This window comes from Microcaecilia unicolor, chromosome 3, assembly GCF_901765095.1.
Source record: "Microcaecilia unicolor chromosome 3, aMicUni1.1, whole genome shotgun sequence".
Lineage (NCBI taxonomy): Eukaryota > Metazoa > Chordata > Amphibia > Gymnophiona > Siphonopidae > Microcaecilia > Microcaecilia unicolor.
The window spans coordinates 259,505,946-259,529,719 of record NC_044033.1 but is presented as its reverse complement, the minus strand read 5'-3'; the positions used below and the strand labels follow the sequence as shown (position 1 = coordinate 259,529,719).

General features: G+C 47.3%; 1 protein-coding gene across 1 annotated transcript in view; it reads right to left on the bottom strand.

The window, feature by feature from the left end:
• ADGB (androglobin) overlaps positions 1-23,774 on the bottom strand; it is a 738,031-nt gene that overhangs the window by 654,157 nt on the left and 60,100 nt on the right. The window contains exon 3 of the mRNA XM_030198035.1: positions 1,151-1,240. Within this exon, the coding sequence (XP_030053895.1) occupies positions 1,151-1,240 (90 nt within the window). The remainder of the gene's footprint in view (positions 1-1,150; positions 1,241-23,774) is intronic.

Sequence of the window (23,774 nt, the reverse complement as noted above, 5' to 3'; positions counted from 1 at the left end):
GCTGCTACGATGTCAGACTCAGAGCAAGGTAAAAAAGCGGAGGAGACTGACTGAGGCGCGCCACGTGGGGCCCCCTTAAGTGTGAGGCCCTATGCGGCCGCCTCAGCCTAAGACCATCCCTGCTGATTCCAGTCCTATTGGCTCCCTTTCCCTCCTGTCTGAGAACCCTGTATTCCTGGTGCAGTTAGCACTTCTGCCTTGCTCTTGTCTGGGTGCCTGGTGGCACTTCTGAATCCTGTCTGCTTTTGGCTTCCTTTCCTTCCTGTCTGAGTACCCTGAACCCCTGTCTGCCTTGCTTTTGTCCAGGTGCCTGTGGGCATTTCTGAATCCTGATTCCTGGGAGTACCCTGTACCCCTGTCTGCCTTGCTTTTGTCTAGGTGCCTGTGGGCACTTCTGAACCCTGTCTGCCCTGCTTTTGTCTAGGTGCCTGTGGGCACTTCTGAATCCTGATTCCTGCTGTTCCAGTACTAGTTTTCCTCCAAGCCCTGCCGGCTGCCTGCACCCGGGGGCTCAACCCCCGGGGAACGGCGGCTAAGTGTAGGTGAAGCCTAGGTCCAGTCCCGTGTGTTCCTGTCCAGTGTGTTCCGGTCCAGTGTGTACCAGTCCAGTGGGTTCCAGTCCAGTGCGTTCCAGTCCAGTGCGTACCAGTCCGATGCGTTCCAGTCCAGTGTGTTCCAGTTCAGTGCGTACCAGTCCGGTGCGTTCCAGCCCAGTGTGTTCCAGTTCTGTGCGTACCAGTCCGGTGCGTTCTAGCCCAGTGTTGGTTTGTGGGTTTTGCCTGCTGCTGCCTCACCTTGTCAGCAGCCCAAGGGCTCATGATTACTCCAGAGTCCGTGCCTGCGTGTTTTGAACCTGAGAACCTAACACTAAACAGCCAAATTGGACCACATACAACACAATCCTATCTTTATACAGTGTCGCTTAGGTGGCTAAGTACAGAATATCGTACTTAACCGTATAAGGGATAGCCGGCCGCAAAAACCTGGATATTCAATGCCAATGCCCGGACATGGCCTGGCACTAAATATCTGGGGATAACGCCGGCAGTGGTAAAAAAAAATTCTCACTGCTGTTGGCTGAATATCTACTCCTCGATTATTAGTTTTCCACTTGGTTATCATTAAACTGATAAGCAAAAATGTTTCTTACCATAGCAGCATACAAATCAGCTGGCCGTTTCCATGAATGAACTTTAAGACCCAGCGGCAATTCAATCTTCCCTTCAGGATCATCAAAAAACTGCTGTAAAAATGCATATGAAGAAACTAAATAGCAATACTACTATCCATCATAATTAAAACATGCTATTGAACTTTTCAATTGGATTATAAATGACCACAGTGCTATCAACAATTATTCAATTAATAGACAAAGGCAAGACAATATGTCTATAAATTTAGATCTGAAATTATTCCTGTGTTTTCAATTTTTCACTATTTTCCCAAGGGCAGACAGGAAGTTCCTTGCAATGCTGTCTCTCAACACTGCTCTGTGATCTGATCAGCAAAAGATAGCACAGTAGCAATAACTTAACTCCTTTCTTCCCCAAGCTCAAGTACATCACCTCCATAACATTCCCAAGCTGTGTCAGCACCATCAAACAACAAACTTCAACCCTAATCTACTGTGCCATGGTATGCAGCACTACTACCGGAGCCATAGATGTGCATAGAAAAAATGACTAATTTTTTGGATCATTTAAAAAATTTTGGTTGATATTTAGCTATTTTTTGTTTCAGAAATTAATGGTTCTGATATTCAAAAAGAATTACACATTTGCGCTACTGTTGTTGACTTATTTTAGCATAGGGTGTCATTGCATAAAATGGAAACCTGTGGTAAAATAACCCAACAACAGTAGCCCGTATTGATAACTTCCCCACCTAAATTAAACTGCTTAGCTATATGGGTAGTGGCTGAATATCTGCGGCAAAGTCCACCTTAAACCTTAATTTTCTGCCTCTGCCTATCAGTATAGCAGAGTTGAATACATGTTTTTTTTATTTTAATGCTGTAGCCAGGGCCGGTCTTAGCAAGTGTGGGGCCCTATGCAGACCAATTTGATGGGGCCCCATCCTAGCCCTGCCCCCCCTAGCTCCAGGGCCATCCCCAGGGCTCCCAAGCTCCAGGGCTGGGCTCCCCAACTCTCTCCCTCCCAGTTCCAAGGCCAGTCTCTCTCTCTCTCTCTCCCTCCCTCCCACCCACCAGCTCCAAGGCCTACCACCCAGCTCCAAGGCCTCCCACCCAGCTCCAAGGCTGGTCTCTCTCTCTCCCTCCCACCCACCCAGCTCCAAGGCCCTCCCTCCCACCCACCCAGCTCCAAGGGAAAGACTGCTCAAAAACCATACATTTTATACATCGCAAAGACAGTACAACAGAACGCTGCTCAAAGAAAGCCAGAAAAAATAACAGATTACAAAATAAAAGCAGATTGTAAAATAAAACTTACTTTGTTAAAGTCTCTCAGTGTCTACTCACTCTCAAGTTCAGTATCGCTACAGCGGCAAATGAAAAAAAGTTACCTCGGCATCATGGGGGCGGGACCAGAGCTGAACGAGGGAAAGGAAGACTCCCGAAGCGCCGCCAAGCAGCTCGCATGCTTTTAACTGCTGCTGCTACCTGCCGGCCGCTTTAATCCGACGTCAAGGTAACTTTTAAAATTCAGAGGGAGGGGGGACTGGAGATTGGGAGGTCGGGGCGGGGCGACGTCAGGCGCGCCACGCGGTGCCCCCTTGAGTGCGAGGCCCTATGCGGTCGCCTCGGTCGCCTCGCCCTGGCTGTAGCCATTTTTGAAAAATGTCCACAGTCTTGCATGGGTATAAAATCTGATTGAAGTGCACAAACAATTTTAATGCATATAAATCAAGTTTACACACATTGATCTGTAAGTTTTATATATGTAAAGTGTGAATATTCTGTACTTACATGTATGCAGTTTTCCAAACTGAAAGCACATCCTTAGGACAATCTGATTAATCAAGATGTTGTTATTACCTACAGTATGTCACAAAACGCCTAGCCATCTGCCTGGAGTTATCCCTTGGCCACTTAGAGGGTCTATCCCCAGCACAGCTCAGGTCTGCCTGCGCTCTACACTAGCACCCTCCTCCCACCAACTAAGTCACAACCGCCTCTGGGCGAGTCTCCCACGCTCAAATTATCTCCAATGATTTCTAGGTTACTGAAGACACACTCTCAGTGGTCCCACAGTTCCCAGAAAGCACTCACAGACCCAACACACAAACCACCAGGATTCTTTATCAGTCCAGACAGGCAGAATGAACAAACAATTGTGTTTATTCTCATAATTTGGAACAGTGGACAAAAATGTGCAATTGGGAAACAACAACAGGTAACTGAACAGTATCTGGGAAGATCAGGACATATAATTCAACGAGCCTCAGTAAAGAGATCTGTCTCTCTTTCTTTCTGGCTAAGACCGAAGCAACAGCCAGCATCTGCTGGGTAATTTTCAAAACTCCTGGCCAATCAGAGCCCAGAACAGTCAAGTTTGAGAAAAAAAAAATTCGGTTACATCACTACAGGTACTTCCTATTATCTGTGTGCCAAATAAAGAAAGAGAAGTCAGTCCTCTGTAACAGCTTTAAGCATAAAAATGCACCATCTGCAGGCCAAACAGGAGAAATACACTTCAGAACATAATGCAGGAAAATATCCAATACATTTTACATGCTTAAAACACACTGTTTCTTCACAACCTAGCACAGGATTTCTTTTAAAAAGCCACGCTAGCAATTCCTGTGTGGTAAATGAGAGGAAGTCCATTCAGTTCCAAATGGCTTCCTCTCATTTGCAGCATGGGAATCACTAGCATGGCTTTGTAAAAGAAGCCTATAATTTGATAATGGTTGCAGAAGAAACTTAATCATATAAAAAGTGTTAATGCCCATTTTCCAAGACAAATTTGAAATTTAAAATTTAAGATGCATGAAGGAATAATTATTTTTCTTTTTTCAACTAGATGGCCACATATAACCAAGTTACTCACCTGTAGAAGGTGTTCTCTGAGGACAGCAGGCCAAGCATTCTCATAGCTGGGTGATGTCATCCAACAGAACCCGATGCAAATGCTGACTAATGAGATGAATGTAGAAATTTCTATCAGCATCCCACCGCGCATGCACTGGTGCCTTCCTGCCCAACGCACAAGCGCGGTTCCCTCAGTCATGTAAAACAGATAAAGAATAACTACTCCAGTGGAAGGTGGGAGGATATGTGAGAATACTTGGCTTGTTGTCCTCGGAAAACACCTGCTATAGGTGAGTAAGGAGAAATTAGATCTTACCTGCTAATTTGCTTTCCTTTAGTCCCTCCGGACCGGACCAGGATTGGACTGATGGGTTGTGCTCGCCTACCAGCAGGTGGAGACTGAGAAAAAACTCTGACTCTAGAGAGCCAATAGGAGCCCTGGCCATGTGACCTTAGCCTCAGTATTTGAATAACAAAGCAGGAAAAAAAGAAAGACCTTCTGTGCCGTATGGAATCCTAGCAGCCACAAAGCACTCGGCAATGCCAAGTATCAGAGCTCACCAGCAACTCTCACCAGAGAAGTGGTATGGCCCGATATGTATTACAGCTCACCAGCAACTCTCACTAGAGAAGTGGTATGGCTCACTTGTACTATAGCTCACCAGCAACTCTCACCAGAGAAGCGATATGGCTCACATGTAATATAGCTCACCAGCAACTCTCCCCAGAGAAGTGGTATGGCTCACGCATAATATAGCTCACCCGCAACTCTCACCAGAGAAGTGGTATGGCTCACTTGTCTTATAGCTCACCAGCAACTCTCACCAGAGAAGTGGTATGGCCCACTTAAGATTTTATATATATTCCATCAACTGAGCTTACCAGCAACTCTCACCAGAAAAGTGGTAAATCATATTTAAGGTTTTATAGATATTCCAGCAACTGAGCTCAGCCACAACTCTCACCAGAGAAGTGGTATGGCGTATTTAAGGTTTTATAGATAGATTCCAGCAATTGAGCTCACCAGCAACCACCAGAGAAGTGGTATAGACCACGTAAAGTTCTGTATATATATAGTATTGTTCCACGAATCGTAAAGGAATGAATACACTTCCTACTGAATACACTTCCTACTTAATAAAAGAAGCTAAAGAGTAGAGAGAACATGGGAGGGGCCTGGTCCGGTCCGGAGGGACTAAAGGAAAGCAAATTAGCAGGTAAGATCTAATTTCTCCTTCCTTAGCGTCCCTCCGGACCGGACCAGGATTGGACTGATGGGAAGTACCAAAGCAGTAATCTGAAGGGAGGGACCCTATGAAAACTGCAGAGAAATGTTCATGCTGCATAGGCCACCTGGCGACAACTAACATGTAGTGTGTCCCAATGAGCAAAATAAAATGAAACTAGGACTAAGTTGCCAACTTACCAATGTGCACCGAGAGCACCAAAAATCGCCGTAGTAAGAATAGAGCCCGCTTCTGAAGTTGTGGAATATGTTGTAATACGCTGTGGAACTGCCCTCTCAGCGAGAAGAGAAATAGACATTCTCATTTCCTTGATCCTTCGCGATATAGCGGGTTAGAAACAATGAAAAACTTTTACGCCTACTGGCTAGAAGGACAAAACCAATAAGAAAAAACCGATTGGGAAAGGTGAAAACTTTAAACTACAGCAGACCGAAAAGAAGTTACCAACCGTAGAAGTATTCCACACATAGATCTACTTGCTGCAATGGCTACTGGGAAACACTGCTTGAAGAGGAAAACTTCATAGAAAAAGTTATGGCTACTAGAAAACAGAACTTTAAGAGTCTGTTCACCTAGTTCACCTAGCTGGTGGACGAAGCGGGAGGTACAGGTGCAGGACTCCTTTAAGAAACCGCTTTGACAGTGGATGCTGCATAAGCGTGCGGTTGTCAACAGTATCATGCATCACTGATAGAGCTGCCAAATGAACTCTAATGGATGAGTAAGACAGACAAGATTTCGCAAGATGCAGAAGATATTCCAAAACATGCAAAATGGATACTGTTTGTGGAATGAAGTGGCGAGAGGAGTACCACAGAGTGAACCGTCGCCACTTTGATTCATAGGACTTTAATGTAGATTTCTGTCTGGAAGCAATTAAAACTTGAAGTACTTCCTGCGAAAATATCAAAGATGTTGCAGACCCAGTAACCACGCCATAAGTTTGAGTGACTGGGGGTCCGGATGTAGAAGGGTGCCTTGGTTCTGCGTAAACACCTAGTGAGATGATGGAATAAAACGCATAAAGAAGGCTGAAAAACCCCTGCTGGACGTTGGCATCTGTCCCTGTCTCCGTCAAGACTGTTGCTGAACGGAAGAAGCAAGAAATGTTCGTGAGCCTGAAGGCAAAAAGAGATAGCCCTGAAGTGTCGCAGTGAGGAAGTAAGGCTGAAAAAATGAGAGTCAATTCACCTAAATGCAGGGTGACACAACTAAGAAAAAATGAGTACAAACTCAAGAGTATACTCTTAACTCCTCCTTGGCGGATGACATAACCCATTGCCATGGCAAGGACCAACATAGCTCTCTCCGCCTTGTTTGTCAGTAGGGAAAACAAAATTCACCCGAAGGTAAAACGAATTGCTGAGGTCCCCCAGAAAAAAAATATATACAAACAAGCTTCTGCCAAAAAGTGTACTGCACGAAGCATCCCAATGACAGAACTAAGGTTCTTGAGATAACTAGATGACACTTAAATAGTGCGATTGATGACCCTGAGATTCGCAATAGGATGAAGGAAAATTCCTTCTTGGGCATTAGAAAGTAAAATTGCATTCTGCAGAATAGAGCGAGGAAATGGCCGAAGGCCCAAGGTCACCAAGAAAAATATAAACTGGGATGTTTGCAGAGGAGACAAAAGACTGTGCGCCAACCTGACTAAACAAAGAGAAAATCAGAGATATCTGATGAGAGATCAAATGAGAGATCAAATGAGAGGCCTGGCTACAATCACCACCCAACCTAGAGACTGTAAGAAATGCAACACCCGGTGCGTGACCTGAGAACTCTGCTGATAAGACTTTCTCCAATTAGGCAGTCGTCTAGGTAAGAATGAAATGACCCTAAGAGCGCAATGAACATCCTCTTAGATCTATAAAAGAACGGAAGAGAGAGTACTGCTGAAAATGACCGGTAAATGCATAAGCAAAAAACTAGCCATTCTCTGGATCCTGAGGAGAAGAGGAAGGGTGACCAAGGACACCAGTTAAATAGGGCTACAAACTCCAACCCTATCTCTATGGCGTTCCATAGTTGGGTAAGTTCTGAATATAGAAAGTTCTGAATATAGGAGTCCACCAGCTATGGTAGTACGCTCCGGACAGAAAAAAATTGTCCCAGTATGAACGTCTGATTCACCGGCCTGTAATTTCTTGGATCTCCCTAATCCACATACCACTAATCCACGTACCACGGTCATGCGTCCTCCCTCACTGAGATGTAGATTGTAAGCTCCTTTGAGCAGGGAACGTCCTTCTTTGTTAATTTGTACAGCGCTGCGTAACCCTAGTAGCGCTCTAGAAATGTTAAGTAGTAGTAGTAGTACCAGACTCACACCCAATAGATATGAATGTTGAGCTTGTTTCAGGTTAAAACACCGAACCTAGGCCCAGGGTCCCCGGTGTTCCTAGTGGTGAACAGCCATGGCAAATATTGTATGCGTTAGTTTGCAGAATTACTGCAAAGCCTTGCTTTTGGAGCACAGATTTCTGTTCGATACTCTCGTGAGAGGTTTTTTTTTTTTTTTTCTTTTCTTTAATGCTGTTCTGGCTGTAGAAAGGTGGACATTTGAGCTTCCCCAGAATGGCAAAACTTATGTACCTATGCCCATTAGATATGAATGCTGGACTTGATGGACTTTAGGCCTTACCCAGCATAACCATACTTATGTACCTATGGTATAAATACACAGGAAGTGAGTGAATCCCCTTCCAATTGAAAGAACACTCTGGAGTGAAGGCGCATAGAATGAAAATGAAAAAGGACAAACTTGGAAATTACCTGTAACGAAAAAAGTGAAGTTGTGCCACAGCCACTTGGTGAAGGCAGTGTAGACAAGACTGTATCTGAATTCAAGAAAGCTTGATATAACATCAGGTCTCTAAGGAAGAGGAAGAGATAGCAGATGGTATGTATAGGCATACTGGACCAAACCAGGATGTTTATAATCTGCCAATGCTGCACTGATAGAGTAGAGACAAACACGAGTAGATGGTTTGAGGACCGTCCACTATCTTTAAGTGAAAGGATGACTTTATTCTCTAAGTGACCATATGTCCTGTAAAAACCAGAAGAAAGCTAAAATGAAAAATGAGAGGCTTCAAGGCAGTTGGAAAAGAAGGGAAGACATGAATAAAGCATGCCTGCTAAGGCAGCTGAGTGATTGGGAGCTTGGTAGACAGGACTGTCCCTCAGAGAATATGAAAGAGCTGATATATCCCCATGGCATCTGAACAATATACTGTATGCCTCTAGAGAAGGCTTCTTAAAGTCAGAAAAAGAAAACACTGTATAACACTACAGCCATTGAGAGTGTCTGTTAAGTTCTTAAAACACTATATAACATCATAGGCATGGAGTAAAATGCTTGAACGGAACTAATATATTATGGTCAGAATTGCAAAGTACCAATCAATTGACTCTTAGACAATGTAGTCCTATTCACCAGGGAATGAGAAAGACAGAAATTTACTCTATGCCTATAGAGAAAGTTTCTAAAGTTCTTAAAACACTGTATAATACTACAGCTATTGAGGAAAATGCTTGAAATGAATTATGATATTATGATAAGATGTAGATTTTCCACCAGGCAATGAAAAATGACTGAGCACCAGAAAAAACTAGTGTTAACAGCCCCGTGATACATAGAAATTTAAAAGAAGAAAAGCTTGTTATATATTCATATATGAAAGGAGCCCCCTTTCAACCAAATATTGCCTGCTGATGTGAAGAGCATTTTAGAATACGTCGTTCAGCACATACAAAAGTGTACACATCTTGGAGCCGAACTGCTCTATGAACTGCAGCCTTACCTTCAGCAGAGAGATCCCCGACTGATAAGATGGAGGGAGAAACAAAATGGCCGCCGTTCGCTCCACTGGCCCTGTGGCGATCGTCGACAGCGCGCCCGACACCTCCGAACAAGCGGAGCCCAGTGGAACGGCGAAGAAACAACAGCCGGCGAAAAAGGCCCCGAAAAAACTGGAGGCAGCACCGGACCCGAAGAAACCTTGAAGGGAGAGCAAAATTTACACGTTCCGGCTGCGTGAACTGCGCGACGCTGACCGACAGCAGCTGTTTGAACTTTTAAGCCATATCGGAAAAAACAGGTGGCCGCGCTTACGCGGTTCGCACATTTCTTTTTTTTTTTTCTTCATTTGTTTAAACTGCCGCCGCCAAAACGCAAGAAAATGGAGGAAATTAAATCTGATGAGAAAAATCGCTGTTTAAAGTCACAGATACTGAATTATTTTCTTCTGTTTGTTTTTTTTTTTTTTTTTTATAACCCCTCAATCATAATAAAACACTGGAGCTGCCTGCTCGTTAGAAGTCTGGGGAAAGAAAGGCTGCTTCTTTGAATTTCCTTTTATTTGATTTAATTCTTTTAAAGCAGCTACCTGTTAAAAGTGGCTGCCTCTCCCAAAGACGGTACACCTTTCCAGAGAAAGGGACGGCCCTTCCCTGCTAAGCCAGGGAGATGGGGAGGAAGGGGGGTGGACTCGAGACACCCGAGTTTAACACCCCCGAGGCTGTCAAAGAAAGAAGAGAAAGGAAACCCTGTCAAGCCTCTAAATAAGATTCCAGGCACAGAAGAATTATCACAAATATCTGTAATATCTAAAGAGAAAAGGAGAGAGACTAATGGGCTCACTTCCTACCTGCTGGGAGACTGAGAAAATACTGAGGCTAAGGTCACATGGCCAGGGCTCCTATTGGCTCTCTAGAGTCAGAGTTTTTTCTCAGTCTCCACCTGCTGGTAGGCGAGCACAACCCATCAGTCCAATCCTGGTCCGGTCCGGAGGGACGCTAAGGAACTTCATTTTCTCCAAGGACAAGCAGGCCAGTTTTATGCTCACAGCTGGGCATCCCTAACTACTAGGCTCACCGAAAACAACAAAGCTAGGATAACAGGGACTCAAAACGTCGAGGCCTCAAACTCAATTAACCTGAAACTCTTTATATGATAATTGTGAAGTTGCAGCCTAGAAATATTAAAATTGGGCCTAGTAGGGTGGAGTTGGATTCTAGATACAGAACAAATTCTACAGGATTGTCTGACCAAACCGGCTGTCAAGTTGGATATCCTGCTCAAAGCAGTAATAAGATTTGAATGTGTGGACAGAAGACCGCACATCTCCTCTATGTCCCTGACATTATGAGCTTTGACATGACCCTCTAAAATGCCTACCTGGGCATAAGTAGAGTGGAGGAGCAACCTAATGGTTACTGCAGAGGGCTTTGATTCTGGTGACCTGGGTTCAATTCCCACTGCAGCTCTCCTTGTGACCATGTGCAAGTCACTTAGGGGATCCTTTTACTAAGCCACATAAGCGTCTACGTGCGCCCAACACAAGCCAAAATGGAGTTACCGCCCAACTACCGCGTGACTCTTGCGGTAATTTCATTTTTGGCGCACATCCGATACATGTGTCTGAAAAATATTCTTTTATTTTCAGGAGCACGTAATGGACGTGCGCCAAGTGGCATTTGGCGCGCGACAGTCATTACTGCCCGGTTACTGCATGACTCTTTACCACTAGGTCAATGGCTAGTGGTAAGGTCTCAGACCCAAAATGGGCGCACGGCAATTTTCATTTTGCCGCGCGCCCATTTTCAGCAAAATTTTTTTAAAGGCTTTTAAAGGAGCGCTAAAAATGGATCGTCACGCACCCAAAACTCACGCCTACACTACCGCAAGCCATTTTTCAGCGTGCCTTTGTAAAAGGACCCTTTAACCCTCCATTGCCCCGGTACAAAAACTTAGATTGTGAGCCCTCTAGGGACAGAGTAAAAGTGAAGGAGATGCAATCTGTTAGCCAGCTATCGTGCATTTGCAGATGGCTACTCTCATCTAGTTTGGGTCAAAAGAAACAAAATGCTGGGTGTACTGTCCATGGGCTTTAGTCCGCTCCTGGTAGAAGGCTAAGGCTCACTTCAGTCTAAAGTATGCAGTACCTTTTTGCCAGGATGGGTATATGGTTTAGGGAAAAATGCTGGAAGAACAACTGACTGATTAAGATGGAACGCCGCCACTAGGAACTTAGGGTGAATGAAGAGAACTGCTCTATTGTGGTGAAACTTAATGTAAGGTGGATTAGCTACTAGGCAGGGGTAAGCGGGGTAAGCAACGCAGGGGGGCGGCGACCTCTAGAGGGCGCCACTCACTTGCAAAATCTTTTACCTGAAGTTGTGATTCTCCTCTCTCCCCTGCCCTTCCCGCATCAGGAAGTGAAGGTAGCCCAGCAGTGCTGAGACAGACACACTCTGCTAAAGTTGCTTCAAAGAGTACAACCAGCAGCTATATATGTCTTTGGTGTGGGAAGAACTTTTCATTCAGGGTGAGCTTGAACAACATTCAAATGAAAGAGAACAGGTTTGGAGGGAGGCGTGCAAGTGAGACTGGGGAGAAATAAAAAATAAATAGTGTAATTGTTATCTGTAAGTGGTTCAAAGTTTTTGTTTTTTCTGAGCATGTACACTGGAGGGCATGACTGCAATGATGTGTACATAATTATCATAGCTACAGCTAAAATCCATTTAATTGGCTGAGGTTGAAAGAGGAAGTTTAACTGACGTATAGTGTAGAATAGCTGGTAAGTAAAAATCTGATTGCTTTTTTTGTGTGTTTGTTTTTATATAAAACATTCTGCTTGGATAGGAAGAGTTTGTGATATGTGAAAATACATTTTGCTTTAATTAAATTGCTAAACTTTAGAGTCAGAGACTTATCAATGAGGGATACATACAGTGGAAAGGAAGCCCTGGAAACGGAGTTAAGAGGACAGATACCAGCAACAGAATCAGATACTGGGCCAGCATGACAGTGGCGTAGCCAGACCTGAGATTTTGGGTGGGCCCAGAGCTAATATGGGTGGGCACGCACTGTCTATATAAGTATGAGTAGTGTCTCTTGGGATCCTACAAAATAATGCCTAAGAATTCACTTGATGATGGATTTCTAAATAGTCTGCCCAACAGCTGCCCTGCATCAGTATAACCACATACATACTTAATGGAAAAATTGATATTTTTAAATATAATTACATTATCCCACAATCTCTCCACTGCAAAATGCTATACACAAACTTGTGCAAAAACACACTCATATCTTTAAAACCATAACAGCACTAATTCCAAGGACAGGATGAGCTACAACCTTATGCTTGAAAAGGCAGAACTGTAATTACACTAGGCTCTAAAACACCAATACACTACCTCGTGAAAAAAAGCAAAACAAAAAGGGCTGCGAATACTACATGCTAGCAGAATACTGCACCTTGATCACACTTGAAAAACACATGACACAACAGACATGACACAAGGAACTAGAAATAAAAAAATATGAAGGCAAAATACTGAACTGGAAAGTTAACTCAAGAAGTCAGACTCAGCATGCAGAAATACCAGAAAAATTTAAACATACATGCAAAATATCACAGATGCACATTTCCAAAAGATGACATATTCAAATTAATAAATTCTGAATAAAATACTTTTTTCTACCTTTGTTGTCTGATCTATTCGCTTTGGTCCCAGTGTCTTCTGTTTTACGCAGTGTCTTCTTTCCATTTGATATTTTTTCACTCACCATGTCCACCATCCTCCTGTGTCCTTATGCATCCTGTCTACCATCTGTAGCCCTGCCCCTATCCTTCCTCGAGTTTCAGTATCTGCCCTCAATGTGTTCCAAACCAGCCCTTAAACTCAGCAGTTTTCCCTCCATCCATATCCAGCATTTCTCCTCACTCCCCTCCATCCATGTGCATCTACTTCCTCTGTCTTCCCTCCCCTCCATCCATGTCCAGCATTTCTCCTCTCTCCCTTCCCCTCCATCCATGTGCATCTCCTTCCTTTGTCTTTCCTTACCTCCATCCTTGTCCAACATTTCTCCTCTCTTCCCTGCCCGCCACTCCATCCATGTCCAGCATTTCTCCTCTCTTCCATCCCCTCTATCCATGTGCACCTCCTTCCTGACTTCTCTCCCCTCCCTCCATCCATTCGTCCAGCAACTCTCCATTCTCCCCTATCCAGCAAATGTCCTCTGTCCCCTGCCCCCTCCATTCATCCATCCATGTTCAGCAATTTTCGTGTCTCCCCTGACCTCCCCTCCATCCATCCATGTCCAGCAACTCTCCATTCTCCCCTGCCCTCTCCTCCATACATCCATCTCCAGCAAATTTCCTCTCTCCCCTTTCCGCTCCATCCATTCATGTCCAGCAATTTTCTTCTTTCCCCCGCCCTCCGCTCCATGTCCAGCAACTCTCCATTCTCCCCTGCCCTCTCCTCCAGCCATCCATCTCCAGCAAATTTCCTCTCTCCTCTTTGCCTTCCATCCATCCATCCATGTCCAGCAATTCTCCTCCTTCCCCTGCCCTCCGCTCCATTCAGCAACTCTCCATTCTCCCCTGCCCTCTCCTCCATCCATCTCCAGCAAATTTCCTCTCTTCCCTTTCCCCTCCATCCATCCCTGTTGTCCAGCAATTCTCCTCTCTCCCCTGCCCATCCTGTTTCTGTCCATCCCCTTCCCCCTTCTATCCAGCGTCTCCCCCCTCCCCCTTCACAGCATCTCCCAGCCACCTGTAAAGAATAACAACGTGGATGCAGCAGCTCACAGGTTTGCTTGCTGTGTGAGTGAACGGCGACAGCTGCGCGGGGGAGTGCAAACAGTGATCTTTACTTACAGTGAGTGGACGCGATAGGCTGGCCGCTGGCTCACTTCCGTTCCATTCTACTCCCGAAGTCACAGCGACAAACGGGCAGGCAGCGCTGCGGTAGTAAAAGCAACAAGTCGACTGGTTCGACTCTCCGTCCTTCACTTCCCTCCCTCTGCGTCCCACCTTCCTCTGACGTCATTTCCTTTCGGGGGGGACGCAGAGGGAGGGAAGTGAAGGACGGAGAGTCAAACCAGTCTCCTTGTTGCTTTTACTACCACAGCGCTGCCTGCCCGTTTGTCGTTGCGACTTGGGGAAAAAGTCGCCGTTCCAGTCGTCGTCGTTTGGGCGGGCCTGAGCCAAGATTGGGTGGGCGTAGCTATACCCCTGCAGCATGATCAGAAAAAGAAAGTCACCAGCCAACAAAGGTAGAAAAAATCGTTTTATTTTCATTTTAGTGTTTGGAATATGTCCACTTTGAGAATTTACATCTGCTATCTTATTTTGCAATGTATAGCAGTCTCCAAGAGACTGGGCTCCCAGTGAGCCAGGGAGGTCAGACTGTGTAAATGAGATGAAGAGACCCCCCCCCCTAACAAAGACAGGAACATGCATAATCAAAGCTTAGGTCTCTGCAGTTACAAGGGCTGGCCATTCCTAATTATGCTAATAGTTTTTAATAGGCTAAGTCCCACTGAAAAGCCTCTTTATAAAGGCAGTGCTTTCTCTGGAGAGCAGTGTTAAGAAACAGCAGGAATTGTGTTTATTTTTTTAAACTGCTTTCCTGTGTAAGCTAATTTACAGTTTTCTAGTATATGCTTGACATTGAAGGGTGTGGTAGACCCTTGTGTCAGGTCTGGCTGGGCCAGTAGTTTTCAGTCTAAAGGAAAGACAGGTAGCAACGGAGAAACATCTAATGAAGAAGTGAGACGGGGGGGGGGGGGGGGGAGGGCCCAACTGATAGTCTGCAGGGGGGCACCAGAGACCCTTGGCACGGCCCTGCTACTAGGGCCTGAAGCTCATTGATTCTGTAAGCTGACATGACTGCCAACAAAAACACAACATTCTAGGTCAAATACTTCAGAAGACAGGAATCAAGGAACACTGGGTATACGTGTAGGGAGCATAGGCAAAAGCAAAATCACTTTCAACAACAGCTTGCTCAACTTGAAATGCATCATAAAAGTGGGCGTGGATGAGCATCAGTGCTCTCTCAGATAGATAAATTTTGCCATGACCTACATGACTTGGAATTAGAGGAAGTTAATAAGAAGCTCAAGTCCATACAACAGGAATATTTTGAAGCTAGTAATAAGGCGGGGCCGCCTACTAGCTTATAAATTGAAAAAACGAATTCATAGACACAAAATATTAACAGTTCAAGATTCCGCAAGGGAGAGCTTGTAGAATGTCTTCAGAAATAGCGCAGGCCTTTACTGATTTTTATTGCATACTCTATATACCAGAATAAGTTGTTGGTAAGAACAGATTGTAGCGTATTTAGACCAGGTAGAGTTGCCTAGTTTAACTGAGAGAGGCCGACCAATTATCTGCCCCAATCACAAAGGAAGAGACAGCATGGGCCATTAAATCTCTTCCACATGGCAAGCCTCCTGACCTTGATGACTATTCTAGTCAATTTTATAAGTGTTCTCAGCAATTGCTGGTGAACCTATGTTGCCTGCTGTTGTTAACAGTCTGGATGTGGAAACGGAGCTGCCTCATTCTTGGCACCTTGCAGATATCACACTTATTTTGAAGCCGAGCAAGTACCCCACCCAATTTGGCTCTTATATGCCTATTTCACTCCTACGTACTGATTATAAGCTTTTTACAAAAGGTTGAGCACATATGTTGCAAGCCTATATGAGTACTTTGGTGTGAGATGACCAAACTGGTTTTATTGAAGGTACACAGACCTTTGAAAACATCAGAAGGGTTCTTCGTATTCTTTGGTTGGCTCAGGAGGCTGGCTTACCCGCATTACTTCTCAGGACTGATGCGGAAAAAGCTTTTGACAGGGTGTCCAGGTCTTATTTGCTAGCCACTCTGTCAAGGGTTGGTGTGACAGGACAGTATTTAGATTGGATTCAGACCATTTATACCAAACCTTTAGCATACCTACAGATTAATGAGGGATATACGGACAACTTTAAACTCCACAGGGGGACCCGGCAGGGTTGTACTCTCACCACTCCCGTTTGCCCTAGCCATGGGCCTTTGGCTCAGCACATATGACAGCAGGATAATATTCATGTCATTAGATGTGGGGGTGGGGAGGAGGATTTACACCAAATTGCTGCTTTTTGTGGACAATATTTTGCTGGCACTGTCTAATCCCCGGGGCTCATTGGCGGGTGTGCTTAGCACATTAGATGACAATGGGGTAAAGCGAATGCTACATACCTGTAGAAGGTATTCTCCGAGGACAGCAGCTGATTGTTCTCACTGATGGGTGACGTCCATGGCAGCCCCCTCCAATCGGAATCTTCACTAGCAAAGGCATTTGCTAGCCCTCGCGCGCCCATGCGCACCGCGCATGCGCGACCGTCTTCCCGCCCGAACCAGCTCGTGTTCGTCAGTCCCGTATATAGCAAGACAAAGACAAGGGAAGACACAACTCCCAAGGGGAGGCGTGCGGGTTTGTGAGAACAATCAGCCTGCTGTCCTCGGAGAATACCTTCTACAGGTATATAGCATTCGCTTTCTCCGAGGACAAGCAGGCTGCTTGTTCTCACTGATGGGGTATCCTTAGCAGACAATAATTCTTAGATTTATTTCATTTTATGTAATAAGTTTTTTAAAGATATATTTGTGATCTACTAGTAACAACATAAGATTTATTGACAAACAAGAATTCAATGATGAGTAATTTTAATTACATGACTAGTTTATTTAAAATATGTATTTTTTCCTGTTTTTTTCATTTGTCTTCTCTTGGTTTCCTTCTTAAAAATTGCACTTAGAAAACGCAATGGATCGATGTTTGCAGCTCATTTGATTTTTGTCTTTTATAGTATATTGATTAATTTTTTATTGCATATTAATGTTGTTCAAAATTGATATGTTCTAAATTTATTTGTTTTATTTAGACTCCTGATGCAGGCCAGTTGGGCCGAAACACAACTGTGTCGAGTCATATCACCTTAACAAATTCATTAGTTTTTTCATTATTTTTGTGTCGTCTTTTTTTCATTTTTTCTATTCGCTTATAGTTTTGTTTTTTGTAGTTCCTTCTTTTTATTTTTTATTTTTAATTTTTTACTTTTTATTCTTTATCTTCCACTGTGCATTTTTTGCTTTTGGATATATTTTTTTCCTTATTTTGCGTCATCTTCACTGTTTTTGATCACTGTTGTTGCTTGCGGAGACAGGTTTCTTCTGTGTTTTGGAGATCACTCAAAACAACAAACATGGTCAATTGGGCCTCGCAACGGCGAGGACATAACTGAGATTGACCTAACAACTTATCCAACTAACTGAGAGTGTAGCCTGAAACAGAATAAATGTGGGCCTAAGGGGGTGGAGTTGGATTCTAAACCCCGAACAGATTCTGAAGCACCGACTGCCCGAACCGACTGTCGCGTCGGGTATCCTGCTGCAGGCAGTAATGAGATGTGAATGTGTGGACAGATGACCACGTCGCAGCCTTGCAAATCTCTTCAATAGTGGCTGACTTCAAGTGGGCCACTGACGCTGCCATGGCTCTAACACTATGAGCCGTGATATGACCCTCAAGAGCCAGCCCAGCCTGGGCGTAAGTGAAGGAAATGCAATCTGCTAGCCAATTGGAAATGGTGCATTTCCCCACAGCCACTCCCCTCCTGTTGGGATCAAAAGAAACAAACAATTGGGCGGACTGTCTGTTGGGCTGTGTCCGCTCCAGATAGAAGGCCAATGCTCTTTTGCAGTCCAATGTGTGCAGCTGACTTTCAGCACGGCAGGAATGAGGACGGGGAAAGAATGTTGGCAAGACAATTGACTGGTTCAGATGGAACTCCGACACTACCTTCGGCAAGAACTTAGGGTGAGTGCGGAGGACTACTCTATTATGATGAAATCTGGTGTAAGGGGCCTGGGCTACCAGGGCCTGAAGCTCACTGACTCTACGAGCTGAAGTAACTGCCACCAAGAAAATGGCCTTCCAGGTCAAGTACTTCAGATGGCAGAAGTTCAGTGGCTCAAAAGGAGGTTTCATCAGCTGGGTGAGAACGACATTGAGATCCCATGACACTGTAAGAGGTTTGACGGGGGGCTTTGACAAAAGCAAACCTCTCATGAAGCGAACAACTAAAGGCTGTCTTGAGATCGGCTTACCTTCCACACGGTAATGGTATGCACTGATTGCGCTAAGGTGAACCCTTACAGAGTTGGTCTTGAGACCAGACTCAGACAAGTGCAGAAGGTATTCAAGCAGGGTCTGTGTAGGACAGGAGCGAGGATCTAAGGCCTTGCTGTCACACCAGACAGCAAACCTCCTCCATAAAAAGAAGTAACTCCTCTTAGTGGAATCTTTTCTGGAAGCAAGCAAGACACGGGAGACACCCTCCGACAGACCCAAAGAGGCAAAGTCAACGCTCTCAACATCCAGGCCGTGAGAGCCAGAGACTGGAGGTTGGGATGCAGAAGCGTCCCTTCGTCCTCTGTGATGAGGGTCGGAAAACACTCCAATCTCCACGGTTCATCGGAGGACAACTCCAGAAGAAGAGGGAACCAGATCTGATGCGGCCAAAAAGGAGCAGTCAGAATCATGGTGCCTCGGTCTTGCTTGAGTTTCAACAAAGTCTTCCCCACCAGAGGTATGGGAGGATAAGCATACAGCAGGCCTTCCCCCCAATCCAGGAGGAAGGCATCCGATGCCAGTCGGCCGTGGGCCTGAAGTCTGTAACAGAACTGAGGGACCTTGTGGTTGGCTCGAGATGCAAAGAGATCTACCAAGGGGGTGCCCCACACCTGGAAGATCCGGCGCACTACTCTGGAGTTGAGGGAACACTCGTGAGGTTGCATAATCCTGCTCAACCTGTCGGCCAGACTGTTGTTTACACCTGCCAGATATGTGGCTTGGAGCAACATGCCGTAACGGCGAGCCCACAGCCACATGCTGACGGCTTCCTGACACAGGGGGCGAGATCCGGTGCCCCCCTGCTTGTTGATGTAATACATGGCAACCTGGTTGTCTGTCTGAATTTGGATAATTTGGTGGGACAGCCGATCTCTGAAAGCCTTCAGAGCGTTCCAGACCGCGCGTAACTCCAGGAGATTGATCTGCAGATCGCATTCCTGGAGGGACCAGCTTCCCTGGTTGTGAAGCCCATCAACATGAGCTCCCCACCCCAGGAGAGACGCATCCGTAGTCACCACTTTTTGTGGCTGAGGAATTTGGAAAGGGCGCCCCAGAGTCAAATTGGACCAAATCGTCCACCAAATACAGGGATTTGAGAAAACTCATGGACAGGTGGATCATGTCCTCTAGATCCCCAGCAGCCTGAAACCACTGGGAAGCTAGGGTCTATTGAGCAGATCGCATGTGAAGACGAGCCATGGGAGTCACATGAACTGTGGAGGCCATGTGGCCCAGCAATCTCAACATCTGCCGAGCTGTGATCTGCTGGGACGCTCGTACCCGGGAGACGAGGGACAGCAGATTGTTGGCCCTTGTCTCCGGAAGATAGGCACAAACCGTCCGAGAATCCAGCACAGCTCCTATGAATTCGAGTCTCTGTACTGGGAGAAGATGGGACTTTGGATAATTTATCACAAACCCCAGTAGCTCCAGGAGTCGAACAATCATCTGCATGGACTGTAGAGATCCTGCCTCGGATGTGTTCTTCACCAGCCAATCGTCGAGATAAGGGAACACGTGCACTCCCAGCCTGCGAAGCGCTGCTGCTACTACAGCCAGGCACTTCGTGAACACTCTGGGCGCACAGGCGAGCCCAAAGGGTAGCACACAGTACTGGAAGTGACGTGTGCCCAGACGAAATCGCAGATACTGCCTGTGAGCTGGCAATATCGGGATGTGCGTGTAGGCGTCCTTCAAGTCCAGAGAGCATAGCCAATCGTTTTCCTGAATCATGGGAAGAAGAGTGCCCAGGGAAAGCATCCTGAACTTTTCCTTGACCAGATATTTGTTCAGGGCCCTTAGGTCTAGGATGGGACGCATCCCCCCTGTTTTCTTTTCCACAAGGAAGTACCTGGAATAGAATCCCAGCCCTTCTTGCCTGGATGGCACGGGCTCGACCGCATTGGCGCTGAGAAGGGCAGAGAGTTCCTCTGCAAGTACCTGCTTGTGCTGGAAGCTGTAGGACTGAGTTCCCGGTGGGCAATTTGGAGGCTTCGAGGCCAAATTGAGGGCGTACCCTTGCCGGACTATTTGAAGACCCCAACGGTCGGAGGTTATAAGAGGCCACCTTTGGTGAAAACCTTTCAACCTCCCCCCGACCGGCAGATCGCCCGGCACTGACACGTTGATGTCGGCTATGCTCTGCTGGAGCCAGTCAAAAGCTCGTCCCCTGCTATTGCTGGGGAGCCGTGGGGCCTTGCTGAGGCGCACGCTGCTGACGAGAGCGAGCGCGCTAGGGCTTAGCCTGGGCCGCAGGCTGGCGAGAGTGAGGATTGTACCTACGCTTACCAGAAGAGTAGGGAACAGTCTTCCTTCTCCCATAAAAACGTCTACCTGATGAGGTAGATGCTGAAGGCTGCCGGCGGGAGAATTTGTCGAAAGCGTTATCCCGCTGGTGGAGCTGTTCTACCACCTGTTCGACCTTTTCTCCAAAAATGTTGTCCGCTCGGCAAGGGGAGTCCGCAATCCGCTGCTGGATCCTATTCACCAGGTCGGAGGCACACAGCCATGAGAGTCTGCGCATCACCACACCTTGAGCAGCGGCCCTGGACGCTACATCAAAGGTATCATATACCCCTCTGGCTAGGAATTTTCTGCACGCCTTCAGCTGCCTGACCACCTCCTGAAACGGCTTGGCTTGCTCAGAGGGGAGCTTGTCCACCAAGTCCGCCAACTTTCGCACATTGTTCCGCATATGGATGCTCGTGTAGAGCTGGTAGGACTGAATCTTGGCCACGAGCATAGAGGAATGATAGGCCTTCCTCCCAAAGGAGTCTAAGGTTCTGGAGTCTCTGCCTGGGGGCGCCGAAGCATGCTCTCTAGAACTCTTAGCCTTCTTTAGGGCCAGATCCACCACACCAGAGTCGTGAGGCAACTGAGTGCGCATCAGCTCTGGGTCCCCATGGATCCGATACTGGGATTCGATCTTCTTGGGAATGTGGGGATTAGTTAATGGCTTGGTCCAGTTCACCAGCAATGTCTTTTTTAGGACATGATACATGGGTACTGTGGACGCTTCCTTAGGTAGAGAAGGATAGTCCAAGAGCTCAAACATCTCAGCCCTGGGCTCATCCTCCACGACCACCGGGAAGGGGATGGCCGTAGACATCTCCCGGACAAAGGCCGCGAAAGACAGACTCTCGGGAGGAGAAAGCTGCCTCTCAGGGGAGGGAGTTGGGTCAGAAGGAAGGTCATCAGACTCCTCGTCAGAGAAATATCTGATGTCCTCCTCCTCCTCCCACGAGGCCTCACCATCGGTATCAGACACAAGTTCACGAACCTGCGTCTGAAGCCGTGCCCGACTCGACTCCGTGGAAACACGGCCACGGTAGGAGCGTCGAGAGGTGGACTCCCTCGCCAGCACCAGCGAAGCTCCCTCCGCCCACGTCATCGGGGAGTTTGCCTGGGAGGCGGCCGTAGCCGGTACGATACCGGAGACCTCACCTCGGGCAAAGGGCCAGCCGTCGCCTCACCCGATGGTACCGGTAGCGCAAGCACCCCCGGTACCAGAGGAGAAGGGCACAACAGCTCTCCCAGAATCTCTGGAAGAACGACCCGGAGACTCTCGTGCAGAGCGGCTTTGGAGAAGGACTGAGAAGCCGACGCAGGCTTCGAGGTCAGAGTCTGTTCCGGGCGTGGAGGCGGTTCCGGGCTGTCCAAGGGGGAGCGCATCGACACCTCCTAAATAGAGGGTGAGCGGTCTTCCCAGTGCCGATGCCTACTGGGTGCCGACTCCCTCGGCGACCCAGAGCGCTCGGTACCGAGACAGGAAGGAGACCGGTGTAGATGCTTCTTCGACTTCTTCACGTGAAGCATGTCACCGGAGCTTCCCGGTACCGACGAGGAGGACGTAGAATCCAACCGTCGCTTCCTCGGGGGCTGAGGCCGAAGAAGGTCGATCTCAGGGGGGCTGTACCGCAGGAGCCCTCAGGGCAGGAGGAGACCCACCCGAAGGCTCACCGCCACCAGCAGGGGAATGGACAGCCCTCACCTGCACTCCAGACGAAGCACCACCGTCCGACGACATCAGCAATAGCGGAGGTCCCGGTACCACCGACGTCGACGCAGCCTTTCGATGTCTCGGTACTGACGATGCAGGAGGTAGAAGCCTCGATGCAGTCGATGCCGATGCAGAGGTCGAAGACTTCGATGCTGTCGACGTCGATGCACTCGACGAGTCCCATGCTGTTGTCGTCGAAGAGCCCGAGAACAACGCGTTCCACTGGGCCAATCTCGCTACCTGAGTCCTCTTTTTCAAAAGAGCACAAAGACTGCAGGCCTGCGGGCGGTGCCCAGCCCCCAGACACTGAAGACACGAAGCGTGCCTATCAGTGAGCGAGATTACCCGGACGCACTGGGTGCACTTCTTGAAGCCGCTGGAAGACTTCGATGACATGGGCGGAAAAATCACGCCGGCGAAATCAAAATTCGCAATGATGACGAAAGGCACCAAAAAGAAGAGAGAAAAGACCCTTACCGAGGTCAAATAGGCCGGTCCCGAAAGCGAAAGGAAACTTACACGGGGAAAAAGCTGGAAACACGGGAAAGGGGTAAAGACCAGATCGGTCTCTTTATTTTTTTTAAGCGAAAATCGCGAAGACGCGCGAGGTCAACTTGAGGGGCACGAAACGGCGGCAAAACACGACCGTCCCGAGCGTGGACAAAAGAAGACTGACGAACACGAGCCGGTTCGGGCGGGAAGACGGTCGCGCATGTGCAGTGCGCATGGGCGCACGAGGGCTAGCAAAGGCCTTTGCTAGTGAAGATTCCGATTGGAGGGGGCTGCCGTGGACGTCACCCATCAGTGAGAACAAGCAGCCTGCTTGTCCTCGGAGAACATAGTAGATGACGGCAGAAAAAGACCTGCACGGTCCATCCAGTCTGCTGAGGAGGAAGGAGGTGTTTTAGAGAGCTCTGCTGACTTCCAGTGGAAAGGGAGTGAGACCTAGCTCCCTCCCCAAAGATGAGGAGGGTCCCTGGGGAGAAGGCCTCAGGAAAGTCCCAGGCTATGGGGCCTCCTGGGGCCCGGGACCAGAAGGCCGAAAGGAGTGGCTCTCTCCCTGGTTTGACTACCGGGAGAAGGGAAAGGAGTCCAGTGGACCGAAGGGAGAAGCAGCCCAGTGGAGGCCACCAGAGCATTTCCCCCTCCATGGCCCAGCTTGCGGAAGGTAAGCGAGAAGACAGTGGAGGGGGGAGGAAGATAGTACAGGCCCCAGAAGGGCGCTTCCAAGGAAGGGAGAAGGAAGAGGCGATGGAAGTTTGCCAGAAGCCTTTGCTGGAGGCAGCTGAGAGTGAGAGTGAGGAGAGTGGATCGTCAGATGAGGAGTTCCTTGAAGTGAGCTATGACCCTGATGATCCAGCAAGTAGTGTGGTAAATATTGTAAGACGAATTAAGCTGGTGGAAAAAGAAGTAGTGGAGCTAGGAAAACGTCTGAAAATGGCAAGAACTATGTGTAAATTTGCCCCAGCGGAGCACAGACAAATGTATGTTAAAGAGGAAGCCCGGATATCAAAGTTGTTGGGGAAAAAAGAACACTTGTTGAACT